Source organism: Petaurus breviceps, unplaced genomic scaffold, assembly GCF_028583685.1.
Source record: "Petaurus breviceps papuanus isolate PSGF00001 unplaced genomic scaffold, PetGlider_PUasm1.0 37, whole genome shotgun sequence".
NCBI lineage: Eukaryota > Metazoa > Chordata > Mammalia > Diprotodontia > Petauridae > Petaurus > Petaurus breviceps.
Genome location: NW_027186296.1, coordinates 87763176 through 87780372, shown reverse-complemented (window position 1 = coordinate 87780372; position 17197 = coordinate 87763176). Strand labels below are relative to the sequence as shown.

The 17197-nt window shown below is 36.4% G+C and overlaps 1 protein-coding gene across 9 annotated transcripts in view; it reads right to left on the bottom strand.

Annotated features, from left to right (window-relative positions):
- VTI1A (vesicle transport through interaction with t-SNAREs 1A) overlaps positions 1-17197 on the bottom strand; it is a 417207-nt gene that overhangs the window by 386069 nt on the left and 13941 nt on the right. For all 9 annotated transcript variants that reach the window (XM_069099005.1, XM_069099000.1, XM_069099008.1 and 6 more), the window contains exons 2-3: positions 14689-14747; positions 10793-10903 (exon numbers count right to left, since the gene is read on the bottom strand). In XM_069099005.1, the coding sequence (XP_068955106.1) occupies positions 10793-10903; positions 14689-14747 (170 nt within the window). The remainder of the gene's footprint in view (positions 1-10792; positions 10904-14688; positions 14748-17197) is intronic.

The window sequence follows — 17197 nt, the reverse complement described above, 5'->3', positions numbered from 1 at the left end:
GCTAATCATGGCTCCCCACAAAAGAGGTTCGTCAGTCACAAAGACAAAACTCAGGGGATTTCAAAGAAAAGAGCTTAAAAAGTATATTGTTTTGTTTTTCATGATTCTTGACAGAGACACAGAATTTAGAACTGGAAGGGCCTTGGATATCATATAATCCAACTCTCTCATTATTTATAGAGAACTGAGTGCCTAGAGAGAGGAAGGGACTTATCCAAAGTGATACAAGTAGTAGCAGAGGCAGGGTTCAAACATAAGTCCTTTGAGGCCAAAGCCACTGCTCTATCGCACTACCTTTCATATGGTAATATGATCAGTAAAATATAATCTCAAAGAAGTAGGGAGTATACAGTATAGTTATTTTGTATGGAGTCAAGCACCCTCTAGGTACTACAAAAGTATCAGATAATATCACCATAAAAGTCCTATTCTGATTCCTCACGATGGTGTGTTGATCCTAGGATCTTGTGATTATCCTAAGGCAGTGCAAGGTCTAGAGACTTCTACCAAGTTGAAAAAACTTGAGTAAAAGCTGGTAGCTGTTGGTTGTGTGTCTATTGTCCAAAGTCTAACCTAAGTAAGTTTAGAGAAACACAACATTAGAAATCTGGTTAACAGGAGAGGAAACTTATCAACCTCAGAAACTTGAGCAAACCTGTCTATTAGGGGGAATAGGGATTTCAATTTGTATCAAAAAGAGGACAGAGCCTACATGTGGTGAAATGGCAGATGAAATCATGGATCCATGAAGCATGTATTACCCATGCTATGTGAATTAGCAACGACATTTTATCTTAATATTTCAACATTCTGTGAGCAAATCATTTACTCAGAGTAAAGGAAATATCATTTTTTAATCAATTAAATGATTTCATTCTCAGTAAGTACTGCTTCATACATAGGAAAAAAGCAAAGTTCAAATGCATAAGTGAATACATTACTTTTCTTATAGATGGTATCTTTGTTCAATATGGCATAGAGCTGATCCTGAGTTCCTGAAGGGTATCAAAGACCACAAACTCTGACAGGTCCTACACCAAGCAAGCAAGGCTTCTAGTACCAGCCAGGCCAGAGACATTATTCTCTGAGTTCTGGCCTAGCTAAGTCCAGGGACATTCATCATCTGAAAATTGGTCACCAAGTAAAGGAATTTTTGAACGTAAAAATGAGTAGAATTGTCTACTAAAGCATCAGAACCAGAGTCGAAGAATGGCGATGTGCATTGTAAAAGAAATACTCACACTGTCAAAAACATGGATCTTCTGAACTACTCAAGTACTTAAGCAAATAAGACAGAAGGAGCAGCATAGAATACTAGACAATGTGTTATTCTTAGTGCCAAGTCAAGCCAATTCAACAAACATTTATTTAGGGCTTGATATGTGCCAGGCATTGTGCTAAGTTCTAGGGATACAAAGTAAGGCAAAAACAGTCTCTTTCTTTAAAGAGATCACATTCTAGTGGGGAGAGACAAAAGGCAAACAACTATGTACATAGAAGACATATATAGTTTAAATAGGAGAAAAACCATTAGCACTAAGGGGGACCAACAAAGTCTTCTTGTAAATGGTGTGACTTTTGCTGAGATTTAAAGGAAGCCAGAGAAATCAGGAGAGGGACATGACGAGGGGGGACATTCATGGCAGGGGGAATAGCCAGTGAAAATATAGTGTCAAGAGATGGAGTGTCTTGTATGAGGAACAGTTAGAAGACCAGTATTAGGAATATGTGAGTTCAAATCCAATATGTCACTTACTAGCTATCTGACTATGGATAAGTCACTTGGTCTAAGACTCACTCTCCTCTTCTATAAGATGGGAATAATAATACCCTTACCTCACAGGGTTTTAAGACTCAAATGAGATAATGTATGTCAACTGCTTCATGAATTTAAGTATCATATGCTACACATGTATACAGACATACACACACATATTCTTATTACCACTGTCACTACCATTTCAAACTACTACTATTAGTAAAATTAAACAGAAGTCTGACGGATCTAATGAAGGGATTTGTTTTTCCAGAATATCACACTCTATTTTCAACTAAGGGGGAGTTTATAAATAACCAGCAAAAAGTTCACCATTTGTGAGCAAACAGCTTAACCTTAAAAACAGGCTATTTTTGACTATGGCAATTAGTCTCTTCATGTTCCAAACACCAAATAACATTTTCCCATTAATTTTTAAACCAATGTGGCTTTAACTTAAAATAAACTGTACATCAAAAGAATGGAAAATAAACAGCCAAGGAACACAATTTGACGAATTGGATTTATTTAGTTTATTTATCTAAACAGGGTCCATTGGATCTCTTTAATAGGCTGACAGTTGCACTGGGCTGGTTAATAAAACATTCAACACAGTATCTTCAGCCAATATAGAAATGCAAATCCCACTAGAAATATTTTATTCATGAGGCAGTAATTTCAGTTACTACCAAAGTTAAAAAGAGAGAGAGAAAAGAAAAGAAAAAGAAGGAAAAAAAGGTGCTCTGCAAACAAACACTGCCATCTAGTGACGAACACTAGATTCAAATCTGTACCAGGCTCCTAGACAGCCCCTCAAAACCTCATCTCTTCCTATCTTGCCTTTATGCCCTCGGTTTCTTCCCAGGTAAGAACAGAGTGGCTGAAAAAAAGAGGAAAAGGGCCATCAAGTCATTGAGTCATTTTTGAGAAGTTTGAGAGTCAAGGTTGACCTTCTTCAAGACCAAAAATAGTGTTCTCCTTTGGCACATTGGTATCATCTCTAAGTTCCTCTCATGCCTTTAAGAGAGGACATGGGGGAGAGTGAGAAATGCCACAAAAATGAACCCTGCCACTAATTTCTGCTGTTCGAAAAACATTCTCCTAACTTTTTTCATAAGATAAATTCTAGTAAGGACAGAAGAGGGAGTCAAAAAAAAGCCAAGTGACACTGTCAGGTCCTACCTGATTTTAACTATATCTAGAACTAGATACAAGATGTTTCACAAGTCTTAGTGTAGTTTTGAGACATGAAAGCACATATAGTAAGGGCTTAATAAATGCTTGTAGATTAATTATCTAAACATGTACTGTTATTATTCTATCCATTTATTACATAGTGTCCCAAAATGTCGTTTTAAGCTTTAGTAGATTTAGTAGCTTAAAGATGTACTAAGAATTTTGGAATGCCCTGTATAGGAAATAAACATAATAATAGCATAAATTTAGATAGTCAGTCAAAAAGCATATATGAAACCTTCACTATATGCACTTTACTGTTATCTCACTGTATCTTCTAATAACCCTGTGAGGCAAATAGTGCAAGCAGTGTTATGTCCATTTTACAAATGAAGAAACTGAGGCTGGAGTAGGGAGAGATTTTGCGTGAGATCATAGTGCTAATAAAATGAGACTTAAAAATCTAGGTCTTCAGACTCCAAATCAAGGGCTCTTTCAAGTACATCCCTGATGCTTCTCATGCAAATTCAGATGTGTACGTTTTTATTGATGGTAGCATACTTATATGTAGTCATTCGCATAGATATGCATATGAATATTCGTACCTACATTTATTTTTGCCTGTGTATACACATATATGTATGTATGCGTACATATACACAATCTACAGCAATGTCCATAAAATAGCTTGTACTGCTCCAACTCCATCAACTGAATAAGGATGACACGGAAGTTATCTGAGCAGACCTCACAGTTGTGCAAAAGGTAATGGTGAGAAGCCAAAGCAGCCATTATAAAAATAGTTGTACTGACAAAAAAAAAAAAAGTCACAGATTCCAAAGTGAGGACAATCTATTAAGGCCAAGCTCAAGTGCAGCACATACGGACAACAATAAAATATTTAACACAAATTCCTGTTATGTTCAAGTATACATGGGAGGGAAAAGGGTCAACAGCACAGCACCTTTACAGAATCCTGGATAAAGAGACCAGAGTGACAGAAATAAACACAGATCACTGAAGGCATTTACTACAGCTTGGTAGATAGATTTTCAGTTTCCTCACCACCCAGAAGATTCCTTCTGTGTGTTGGCCTTTGAAGTTAATGGGAGCTCTGTGAGCAGACCTGGTACCTGAGGTGAAACCTAGAATGAGAATCTAACCAAAGAATGCCAAATGCACACTAATTTCCTAACAATTTTAACCAGGGAAAACTTCCCCTCAAATAAAGCTCAGTCTGGGAAACTAAAGGCCAATGTCAAGGTCCAGTCCACCCAAGCAAGTAAAGATGATGACTTTCATCTGCCAATTGAGAAATGCTTATCAAGAATTTATGTGAAATAGGTTCCTAGTCTTAGACCAGCTATTAGGAGATGAGCATCAAACACATCCCAATATCCTTAAGGCTTTCCAAAGGAAACACTATAGGAGATGTTTCAAATAAGAAGTTTAAACAGTAATTATCATGGGAGTCTCTTACTACAGAAAATACACTTTTCAGGATCACATAGTGGATAGGAGTAAACCAGACAAGTAAGATATACATTAAAATGAAGTACTATATGAGACCAAGAACAGTGTAGTATTGAACAAACTGAGGAATTGCTTTCAGGGAAAACCTCTGTCTAGCTTGGCTCTGAATTCCACTTCTAAATGGCTGTTGGGGTAGACCCAAGGTGGGAGCACGATATTGGTGGTAAAGAGAATTTGTGGTGACAGCCTTGGGATGTTTATAACATATTTTTAACTGAGAGTCTCTCTCTGCCAAGACATTCAAATCACACTCAAATATAGGAAAAATATTAGATGAGAAAGCATGTAAACAAAAGCAGCAATTCTTGTCCTTTCAACTTAAACTAAAAAATCAGAGGACTCAGCTTTCATATTTGTACTTCTTTATACTCCCTCAGGCTTGTGAAAGGTATCAGAATGTCAGGCCTCACTTCTCCTGAAGTCTGATACTTAAGTTGTCTATTCACCTACCTAAAGAGAGAGCACAGGCAGTGTCAGTGAAAGCTTCAAGCTGTTCCCCAACATCCCCTGAACCCTGACCTAAGGGACCAACTCTAATAGTCTGAAGAGAGTTGGGTTTCCAGGACTACTCAGCCTCACTGCTGAGACTGTCAATAGAAGTGCCATTCTCTGATGTAGACAGCTATCCACTAGGAGCTGGTCTAACAATCAGATCACATAGACTGCTTGCTAAACAGGAAAATGATAGCATTTAGTCACCACTGACCTGGGATAGAAGTGAAATATAGACTCAAGGTTAAAAAAAAAACCCTCTATTTCTAACATCTAGGAAGATCTAATCTGCTATCTGAAACCACTGCTTTTTAAAAAAGGAATTTCCACTTCTGGCTGTTAGGAAGAAAAAAGAAATTATGCAACTATATTATCAGCCACAAGATGGTGCCATGGCCACAGTACTGAAGACCATTTCACTCAAAACAAAACTACATTCCTATCATTTTTTAACCAAGGGAAGACAGTGCCTAGTAGGGACACTTTATCTTCCTCCTACTTACTTACTGAGATCCCTACGTGGTCAGAAGTGCCTATAGAATCGTTAGCTGTCTTTTTTTAGAAATAGATAATAATGTTCAATCACTACAATGGAGATTCAGACTACTTATTTGATGTATAAATGCTTCATATTTACTGGCTACATTTTAGCTCACCAGGAAAACAACCAGAAGGCCTAAGGCTCATCTCAAGTACAATATTCAACACAAGCCCTATACTAATCCCCCTCACCAAGGTTCTGGAATATAGCTTTAGTTTTGTTTTGTATTTGTTTATTTGTGTATATGCCCTGCCTTGTAACCCCCAAAAGAAAACAAGCTGTCCAAGAACATAAGATTGTTTCGTTTTTGTCTTTGAATGCCTAGCACTAGGAGTGTCTAGAAGAGATTGTATACATAATAAGAGCTTGTTGGATTAATTGATCATAATAACAACTTTTAAAATAATTTGTCCAATCATACTGTTCATTCCAAGGTAAGGCAGATATTTGAATTAAAATCCTTTATGCTTGGCCTATAAAGTGTTAGCTATCATAATTTTCTCTTTAAGACAACATGATCAGATAGAGGCATTTATCCAATAAGAACTTGCTAATCAGATCTGAAAAGATTAGCAAATGAAAAGCAATAACTAAAGAAACAAACTAATAACAAATACACAGTTTCCAAAATTAGCTGATAGTTACACAATATTGCATAGCTAAACAGTTCTGCAATCCCACTTCTCCTTAAATCACAAAAACCTTCAATTCTGTTCTCTTACAGAAGCACTAGCCAATGACTGAAACCTTGTGGATTAAGAAATATGCTGAGAAACAAGAGACCTTAGCCATGCCATTTAACTTTTTTCTAATCATGAAGTAAAGGTAATCACTTCTGGATATGTTTTCTTTCACCTTGATGGAGGGTTGGGCTTAATTATTTTTATGGTTCTTTCCAGGCTCTAATATAATGAAACTCTATCATAATTGCTTTTCCTTATATACAGCTGCTACTACTACTACTATTTCTACTATTTATAATGTCTACAGCCATTGTAGGTCTTAAAAGCTCAGAAGCTCAATAGGTCCAAGTGACTGATGTGAAAATTATAGCATGGAGTTTCAGTGGCATCTCTCTCCCTATTGATGAAAATTTAAATTAATTCAACAAAGGATATTTACTGAATGTTACCTGAGATATCTAAAGCGTTAAATTTTATTGGATATTTACTTAAAAAAAAACCTAAAACCTTTAAAGTTGTAGGATGCTAAAGATCAGATTTTATAGTGTTAATTATTCATATGGCTAGAATCAGCTAGGGGGAAGAAAGTACATCTTCCTTTGTCTCTTTATTTGTTATAAAAATCAAGAATTACAACAAAGCTGGAAAAATTCTGATTTTACACTTAACAGTACATTAACGGGGGGAGGGGCACTATCGAATATTTTATTTAGTACTCAAAATTTCTAGCAATGCTACAGTATTCCAATACATTTCAACAATCATTCATTAGGCATCTAATACAAATAAGGCACTGTGCTAGAGGCTCAGTATATAAAGACAAAACCAAATACCCTCTGTCTCTAAGAACAAGAGGAAAATAACAGGTACACAAATAAGTAAAGACTCAAATACACACAAAGTAAATACAAAATGAGGTGGCAGTTGTGCAGGGGTGAGAATTAGGAAAGGCTTTGTATAAAAAGTGGCACTGGAGTTGAGTCTGAGAAAGAGAAAATCCAGAATTTAGAGGTGAGAAAAGAGGATAGCTCATACAAAGGCAAAGAGGTAGAAGAAAGAATACATCATTTACCAAGAACAAAAATGCCCAGCACATAATACATGCTTAACAAATGCTTGCAGGTTGACTAATTGGTTGATTGGGTGGATCACAGAGTATGCAAGGGTTGGGTTTGGGAGAATATAAAATCAATCTATGAAGATCAATTGAAAATAGATTATGAGGGCTTTAACTGCCCCCTAGAGGAGTTTATATCTTAGCCTACAGTCATTAGGATATGAGCAGGATAGTGACATAATCATAACTGTGATTTAGGAATATTAGTTTTGCAGCTGTATGGAGGCTGGACTGAAAAAAGGAGAGATGAGAACCAGGGAGTCCAATTATGAGTCTATTACATTTATGCAGGTGAGGGGTGCTGAGGGCCTGAACTAACACGGAGGCCATGAGAGTGGAAATAAGGGAATAAATGCGAGAGATTCAAGAGATAGAATCAAACTGATAACTCTTCGAACATAATTAAATATGGGGGAGAAGAGGGTGAAGAAAAGCCAAGAGTAGAAGATAACTGCTAGGTTTTAAACTCCAGTGGCTTCCCATCACCTCTAGGATCAAACACAAAATTTACTGGGCTTTTAAAGCCCTACAGAATTTGGCTGCTTCCTACATTTCCACTCTTCCTACACTTTACTCCCTTCCACAGGCACCATGATCTAAAAACAATGGCCTCGTTGGTATTCCTCATCCACTACAATCCACCACCTGGCTCCACAACTTATTGTTAGCTGTTCCCCACACATGGAATGCTCTCCCTTCTCACTTCTACTTCCTGCCTTCCTTGGTCTCCTTTGAGACTCAGATCAAATTTCATCTTCTTTAAGAGGTCTTTCCCAATCCCTTCCTCCTTCTAAACCTTGCCAGTGCCTTCCCTCTGAGATTACCTCCCATTTATTCTGTATATACGTTGTATGGACGTAGTTATATGCATGTTGTCTCCTCCATCGGAATATAAGATTACTGAAGGAAGGCACTGTATATTTTGCTTTTTTTTTTTTAATTTCCTAGCACTTAGCAGAGTCTAGAAATTAGTAAGTACTTAATAAATGCTTACTAACTGGACATGATGAATGAGTTGCCTATAGGTGACCAAAGAGAAAGTACCCAGTATATAGCTGGTGATGTAGAAATGGAAGCTCAGAAGACTGATATTGTTTTGTGCTAAGGTTGGGACAACTCAAAAGAAAACCTGTACTTTGGGGTGGGAAGGAAGAGGTGGCTAATATTGTGCTATCCCTGGAACCTCTCTGACTTATACCTTAAGAATTTATTCCACCTTCTTTGCAGAGGCATCCAACCCTTATTATGTTTGCTTGTATTTTAATGTATTTTGTGGCTGGACACTATTCATAGGTGTTTGGTTATTTTTGCCTCAATGTCTTCTCAATAGGCCATCCTCATAATATTACCTCTTCAACAAATTTATCAAGCATCTGAAATGGACAGAACACTGTTCTAAGGCATTAGGGTAGATAGGCCTGACCTCAAAATGGACAAACTATCAATGGCTATAATATAAAATAATGCACAATAACTGCATTATAGAGGTGAAAAACAAGATTCTCTGTGAGGTTTTGTGGGAAAACACAAATTTCAGACTGGGGAAGATTTCTTGGAGGTGTTGAGTTAGACTTTGAAGAATAAATTAGAATTAAAATCAAGGGGATAGAAGAGAGGTAGGAAGGTATATTCCAGGTATAAAGGAAATAGCAAAAAGATATACAATCTTTGTAGGGGGAATATACAGAGGACAGTGAATAATGCAATAGTATCCCCTTGTTACTGTTTCTTTTTTTCTTCTTTCTTTTATAGTTATTCAATGTTAATGAATTTCAATTCCAGACTCCTGGGCTTAAAGCTGGGAGACTAGAGCTGAATACCTTCTTCTCTAGCACTATCTAAAAGGCATTAGAAGGGGCGGCTAGGTGGCGCAGTGAGTAAAGCACCGGCCCTGGAGTCGGGAGGACCCAAGTTCGGTTCCCAGCCCCAGACACTTAACACCCACACAAAAATACTAGCCATGTAAACTTGGGCAAGTTACTTAACCCCAATTGCCCTCCAAAAGGCAAAAATAAATAAATGAATGAATGAATGGATAGATAGATAGATAGATAGATAGATAGATAGATAGATAGATAAATGAAAGGCATTAGAAGATATAGTCCAACTCTCCCCACCCACCCCCCGAGAAAAAATTAGAGGCCTCTATACATACAACTCAGTCCTCCTATTTATACAATGTGAATAATCTAGATGGTGATTTTTATATCCTAAGGAAAAGTAATACCTGATTTGCTCTATGGGACAATATTGTCTAAAGAAAGTGAATATATACTTCTACTTTTCACCTCCTACTTCCACCTGATAGGTTATGTTAATTCTAATGACCTTTGTTTCCTGAGTGGAGTTACCATCTGATAGGACAATTCAAAACTACACCTCAGGCCACTGGACAATATCATAATGCCCTTGATTGTATGATCATATTTCTCTAAATAACATCACATCTAAGGAATGCTTTGAGATATTCAAAAGGAAAAGTAATTTTACCTCACCCTTAATCACTAAGAAATACTTGTGTGCTCTTCAAAAGAACTTTGTGAAGATTTTGCTGAAGAAATTACTGATAACCAAAATTTAAGTGATTTTGCTAAAGATAAAATGGTTGATATATAGGAGAGCCTGCACTGGAACCCAAGGTTTTGTTTCGTTTTGTTTTAACACTTAAACTGAGACAGTACTTTTTCCATTATTCTGTATTGTCTCCAAAAAATGGAACAGTACTCTGGTTCCAGAAGTTAGTACCAACACTACCTCCTAACAGTTATCACCTTCCTTTCCCTTTTTTAAAGTGAAGGTGAGGCAGGCTGAGGAAAGCAAAAACCTTGGTAGGATCATGGTCACATCATCATATTAAGGCTGGGGGTAGAGCTGGGGTTTTTCTTTCCCTCTTCTAGAGTCTATGTGTTTTCAGAAAGCTAAGTGATTCAGTTTCTTTCACGAATTTCTGCCTAATATAAAGGATTACATTCTATTTAAAATTAATAGAACAATGCTCATTTTATTGTTTGTATACCTAAAAATAAACATATATGCTTAAATTTAAAGAGCTTAAATAAGAATTATAGAAAGAGAAAGATCAATGCTGTCATACAATAATATAACAAAAAAAAATTTTTTTAAATTAATTAACAGGAAAAACATTTTAATCTCCTTTTTCTCCCAAATGAAAGAAGCTTATTTAAAGGAAGAAGGCAAACTGAAATCCTCGGGGTAAGGGTCTCTGATTTATAAATTTAGTATTTCACAATGCTCTATATATGTTACTTGGGAATAATGGAACACATGATTTGGACCCAAGTTTAAATTACTGATCTGGCATGTTTGAAATTCCATTGCTGGCAAAAGATAGCATTAGATTCCCTAAACAAAACTTTGAATAAGCAACTAAGTTCTATTCATTTAAAACTGGTTAAAGGAAATAATGAAAAAATCAGAGGTGAGAAATTCAGGACAAAGTCCTACAAATATGATTATGAGTGAATTTGACTCACAAAATCTGTTTCAAGTTTTCCCATTTCTTGCTTGTAGCTCCTCATTCTGCTGGTATACATTCCTCTGCTCTGTGGAGGGATCTCTCGGACTTCCAGGTCCATCTGTTCAAGCTAATAATGAAAGGAGGAAAAAAAAGTGATTTGAAGACTATAATAGAATCACAGAATTTGAGAGATAGAAGGGACGTGTAATTCCATGCCTTGATTTTAAAATATAAGAAAATAGCCACGGAACTGTTAAGTGATTTGTCCAAAATGACATAGCTACTTCATAGTAAGGGTAAAATTAATTTTTCACTAAATTTACATAACTTTTCTCCAAAAGGTATGTATTCAAGAAGTAGTACAAAACATAAAAGTATCTTCTGTTTCACCTTGCTAAAAATTTTTCCATGACAAAATAGAAGAGTTTAAAAATTCTTTTTATTTTTTGTCTTTTTGGAGGGGGAAAGGCAGGGCAATTGGGGTTAAGTGAGTTGACCAAGGTCACATAGCTAGAAAGTGTTAAGTGTCTGAGGCTGGATTTGAACTCAGGTCCTCCTGACTCCAGGGCTGGTGCTCTATTCACTGCACTGCTTAGCTGCCCTAAAGACTTTTTTTTTTTAAGCAATTGGGGTTAAGTAACTTGCCCAAGGTTACATGGCCAGTTATTTTGTGTGGGTGTTAAGTATCTGAGGCCAGAACTGATCCCGGGTCCTCCTGACTCCGGGGCTGGCCTTCTTACTCACTGCACCACCTAGCCGCCCCTTTGAAGAATTTTTAATGCTATAAAAACAAATGTTACTTTAAACATCTTTGGAGCAATCTAGTGATTAATCTAGCAACTGGGTTCCTGATTCCTATTCTTGACTTACCCAGAAGTATTGGGAAACTGGCAAAAGTGGCAAAAAATTACTTAAACCAACAGTCTCTCCCTTTGGTTTCTCCCCTTCCTTCTGACAGTTGTCAGAACCTACTTCTGAAGATTACTATTAATACTAGTCACAGTTAAGGAGGTTCTGGGCTGCAACCTTGCAAGAGTTCAGGATGCCCTTGGATCATTTGGAAATAAGGAGGGGAAATAAGAGATGCAAATAGGTTTTTAGAACTGGCAGGTAAATTTCTATAAAAATGAGATACTTCAGACAGAGAAGCTTGATTTACTTATAGTGCTATTTTAAAGCCTTTAACAATAGAAGGTAGGATACAGATATTATATAACAATGTTAGTACTTTCCAGTTTCAATATTTCACTGTACCTTTTTTTTTCACTTTGAGGCTATACAGTATCTAGTCATTCTGACAACAGTCTCAAACTTTTTGAAACTTGATTGTATTTCTATCCAATGCAATCAATGGATAACATGTGCAAAGTGCTTTGCAAACCTTAACATGTAATATAAATGCTGGTTATTATCATTATTATGATGATTATTATTATGACTTATGTTGACATTAAACATTTATTTCATAGTATTTAATGGCAAGAAATTGGTGCCAAGTGGCACAGGTGTGTATGATTTGTGTGTCCTCTAATCTTCTAAGACCTAATCTTCTAAGAGGCAGGTATGGTGCAAAAATATTGGCCTTGGAGTCAGGGAGTCCTAGACTCAAAACCCACCTCTAATACTTACTAGCTGTGTGACTACAGACAAGTCATTAAACCTCTCTGAAACAGTTTCCTCATCTATTAAAATGAGAATATAATACTTTTAGCATCTACCTTTCAAAGTTGTCATAAGGTTCTAAAGAGAGAACATATGTATAGCCCTTTGCAAAACTTGAAGTACAATAAAAATGTTGGCTACTATGATTATTCACGGTGACATGGCCTTGTTCCTAAAGGCTATATTAGTAAGTTACAACTTGTGGCAGATCCTACACCAAGGCTTCAAGTATGGGCTTAGGGATGGACCATATACTAGTCAAGAACCAAACTATATCAGAAAAACTCATCATCAGGTTTCCCATGTGCAGATGAGTTTTTTGGTCTAAACAGCTTTTAAGACCATCTATTAAGTTATGAAGTAGTAAAAGGAAAGAGCACCACATAGATCCTTGAAGTATACCAGTTCTAATTAATTTTCTTAAAAAAAATTAATGGATTCTTATGAACATCCAAATTTTTTTAACTATATAGCTTTATCTCAGAAGAGGAACATTTTGTAGTGGGAAGCCCAAATAACTGCAAGTAAAATTATAGTCAAAGCAGTATGTAAAAGAGGCAGCAAAAAAGGCTCTGGACTCCAAGCCAAAAAACTGGAACAAAGCCTGTTTCTGACAGCAGTCACATGACAATGGGCAAATCACCTCAGCTCTCAGAGCCTCCATTTTCTTATCTGCAAATGGGAATAACAATCCTTACATACCTTCCCCACAGAAAGTAGTAGGAATGAAGTAGTTTTAGAGCAAAGCACTTTTCAAATCATAAAGTGCTTTGTATAAGTGAACCATTTTTCTTTATAAAATTGAACCAAAAGAACAATTTGCAATTGTATTGTAAATACAATTGTATTTACAAATTGTAAAATTTGTAAATTACAAATTTAGAAAGACAATTGTGTTTACAAAAAATTGTAAAAAATATTGTAATATTTTAAAAAGAAAACCATCCTAGTCAGATTTTCTACAAAAATCTCCTAAAAACAAAAGGAGATTATAAGCTACTTGAAGCCAGGAATTCTATTTCTTCATATAAAAACATTTTGCATTTTTTAAAAAATTGTGAGATGGAGTCTAAAATTCCAGCGTCCTGAAGTCTCTGGAACAACTCCAAAACCAAAGTAATGACTCCCTACCACAAAACACACAGTGTTGTTGATGGAGGAAAAAATGCTACTCCTAAGATCTCAGCAACAATAAAAACAACTGAGAAGAGATGCCAATCTGACAGTTATGCCTGATGCACAGCAGTCTGGGTCAGTTTGCCAACCAGAAGGAATGGAGCACTCTGATTAGCAGATGATGGCTAGAAAGGGGAGCAGTCTTTTTGCTAGAAAGCCAAGAAGCAGGGGAGAGCCACAGGAGACAGAAAGAAGAAAAGCAGAGAGAAAAGGGAAGAGAGCAGCAGACAGCTGAATCAGTAGAGATTAAAAGCAGCAGTGGCTGGCAAAGATTAAAAGCAGGGAAGGGGATGGCAAGCAGCAGACAATCTGACAGCAGAGAAGAGATTCAGCAAAGGAAAGCCAAAAGATGGAACAGCTTTGCTCCTCAATAGTGGAGCACTTGATGTAAGACATAAGGAATCTTGAACTTCAAGAAGGGGTAGGTTAGGTCAAAACAGCCAACCCACCTCAATGGCCCCAGAGGGCATCAATGTATCATGTTAAAGGCACACAAACCAGTAAGTTTCAATGATCTATAGTTGGAAAGTGTCAGAGTAAGTCATTCAAGTCTCGTGTCTTATCTCATTCATACATGCATTTGTATTTACAGCACATGATTGTGTTAACAAGAAAGTGTTCATTTATGGTCCACATCCTCTTTAATAAAGCAAGGATATAAATAATATATGTTAGAAAAATTCTCATGGAAAAATTAAAATAAAATGGTTTGGTAGGTAAATGGTCAAATCTTGGCTCTAAGAGAAATTCTCTTATCCAAAAATTCAGGGTCTATTCTAGATAACTAATGACTTACTATGGAAAATATAACTATTTCTGTAGATAATAGAGATCATACAATTTCTCCCCATCATCTAACAAGGTATTATAAATTGTAGGCAGAGTGTAAATATTTTGTAAGTGATAACAAGGTGTTAAATTATTCACTTTTCTAAGTTCTATATCAAGAGAACAATCAACAGTTCTCCCTTCTGCCTCAAGTTAAAAAACAGTCGGGAGAAAAATTCCTAAGAAGACATTTCATCCACTATTGACAACCACTGTATTCCAATTTAATAGCCAAATTCTACTTACAAGCTCCTTTGCTTCTTCTAGCTGTTTCTCCACATTTGCAACCATCTGCTTCTTCTCATCTGAAAACAATATCCAGTAAATATATTAAAGACTCAAATAAACTTAATATTTGTCAATTCCATTTTAATCATTATTTTCAGTTGATACTTTCTCCTTTATTATCAGTCAGCTCAAGATAGTTCTTTAATATAAATGGTTAGCCCATTAGGAATTTCTGAATACAAGGTAAGAATGCAGGGCACCTCCCAGGAATCATAAGATTATTAACTGAAGCAGGAAAAGACCGTGGAGGATACTTTCTAATAAATATAAGTCACGTGGCACTTTTGGTTAACTGGGGGCAAAATAAATAAGGCCAACAACATTAGGTTATTACAATGTTAAATAGGCTGTCAATTGCTTATTCAAGAATATACTTAAAAGAAAACCAACCATACATATATAAAAATGATACTTAACAATGCTAAAATTCTACTATAAAAACATGTCTCCTTTCAATTCTACTTACAAATATAATTTTTTCTCATTTCCAAAGTTGCAAAATGTGGTATACATATATAAGTACACATTTACATATATGTATGTATCCACATATATACATACACACATACATATATCCTTAAAAGATATGTACTAATATATATATATATATATATACACACACACACACACACACACACACATATATATACAGTTGGATAAGACATAACTGCAGAAAATGAAAGACTTCAGATAAGATCTAATGAGATGTTGACAGACTAGGAACATTGAGTTGAATCTAATGAGATAAAATTTAATATGGATGTCAAGTCCTATACTTGGGTTCCAAAAAGTAATGCAAAAGCACAAGATGGGAGTGATCTAGGTAGAAAGCAATCTGCAAAAGAACTTTTTTTTTCATGGACTACAGAGTCAATATGAGTCAGTAGTACGGTATAACAGGCAAAGAAAAAAAAGCTAAATCAGATTTGGATTGCATTAAGAGACATAGCTTCCAAGAATAAGGAAGTGATCATTCCTCTTCACTCTGTGCTAATCAGACAACATCTGGAGTATTGTGTTCAGTTTGGGACTCCATAGAGCATACATTGACAGGCAACCAAGATGGTTTAAGGGGCTTGAGTTCATATCCTCTGAAGATCCACTGAAGGACCTAGGAATATTTATCCTGGAAAAGAGGATCCTAGGCTATGCCCAAGTATTTGAAGGGCTTGTCATGTACAAGAAGGATTGGCCTTGTTCTGTTTAGCCCCAGAAGACAGCACCAGGAGCCAATGGAGGAAGCTTCACAGCAGTTAGTTAAGGCTAATGTCATGAAAAGCTTCCTAACAATCAAAACTGTCCAAAATGGGAATAGGGCTGCCTCAGAAGATAATGGCCCCCTTTCATTGGAGGTGTTCATGCAGAGACTGGGTATTTCAGAACAGGGATTCTTTTCAGGTATAGGTTTGGACAAGATACTGCTGGGGTCCTAAATTCTATGATTCAGTGAAGCAGTATCATAAACAAAACTTCTGTAAATTAAATTCAGAAATTTTTCTCAGATTAGGAACTAGGGTTATTATTTCACCAGTATGAATTTGCAATTTCACTTGCTTTCCCTCGGCACTATCTGAAGATCACTGACATGAGCCAAGAATTCCTGAAGTGAATATTAAATCATCAGGTAAATTAACGTTATTTTCCTTAAACCATTTCAAAACAATTCCATTCATTCTGTCCTACTAAGCAGCTAAACACTGAATTACATTGTGAATTGGAAGGGACTTCAGTGACCATCTAATCCAACCCAGGCATGAAAGGCATTGCCATTAATTAGAACACCCTCTACAAGAAGTCATCCAGTGTCTGCTTGAATATCTCCAAGGAAGGAGAATCTACTCCCTCCTGAGGCAGCTGATTCCACTTTTGGACAGCTCCAGTTGTTAGGAAGTTACTCCTGATACTGAGACTACATTTGCCTCCTTATCACTTTTACCCAATGTTCCCTCTCAGGCCAAAGAGAATGAGTCTAATCTCTCTTCTATACTACTAGAAGATGACTCTCATGTTCCCCTAGCATCTTCTCTTCTCTAGACTAAATATGCCCAGTTTCTTTTGTGGATCTTCATATGAAATGGATTCCAGGCCCTGGTGACCCTCTAGGTGCCCTGGTTTATGAATGTCTTGTACCCAGAACTGAGCACAATACTTCAGAGGATGTCTAAGGAGGACAGAGTACAGAGGGAAGATCATCTCCCTATTCCTAGAAGCTCAGCTCCTCTTAATGCAACCCCAGAGAGCACAACTTTTAAAAGAAATTGCATCCCAAGTGCCTACTATAATGCCTACTAGATAGGAAGCACTTAATAAAAATGCCTATTCATCATCTGATGCAGTTATATTATCACACTGCTGACTTCTAGGGTTGTATAATAAAAACTCCCAATCTTTTTCAGAACTTCGGTCTAGCCATGCCTTCTTATATTTATGAAGTTGATTTTTTTGTAGCCAAGAGGCAACTAGGTGC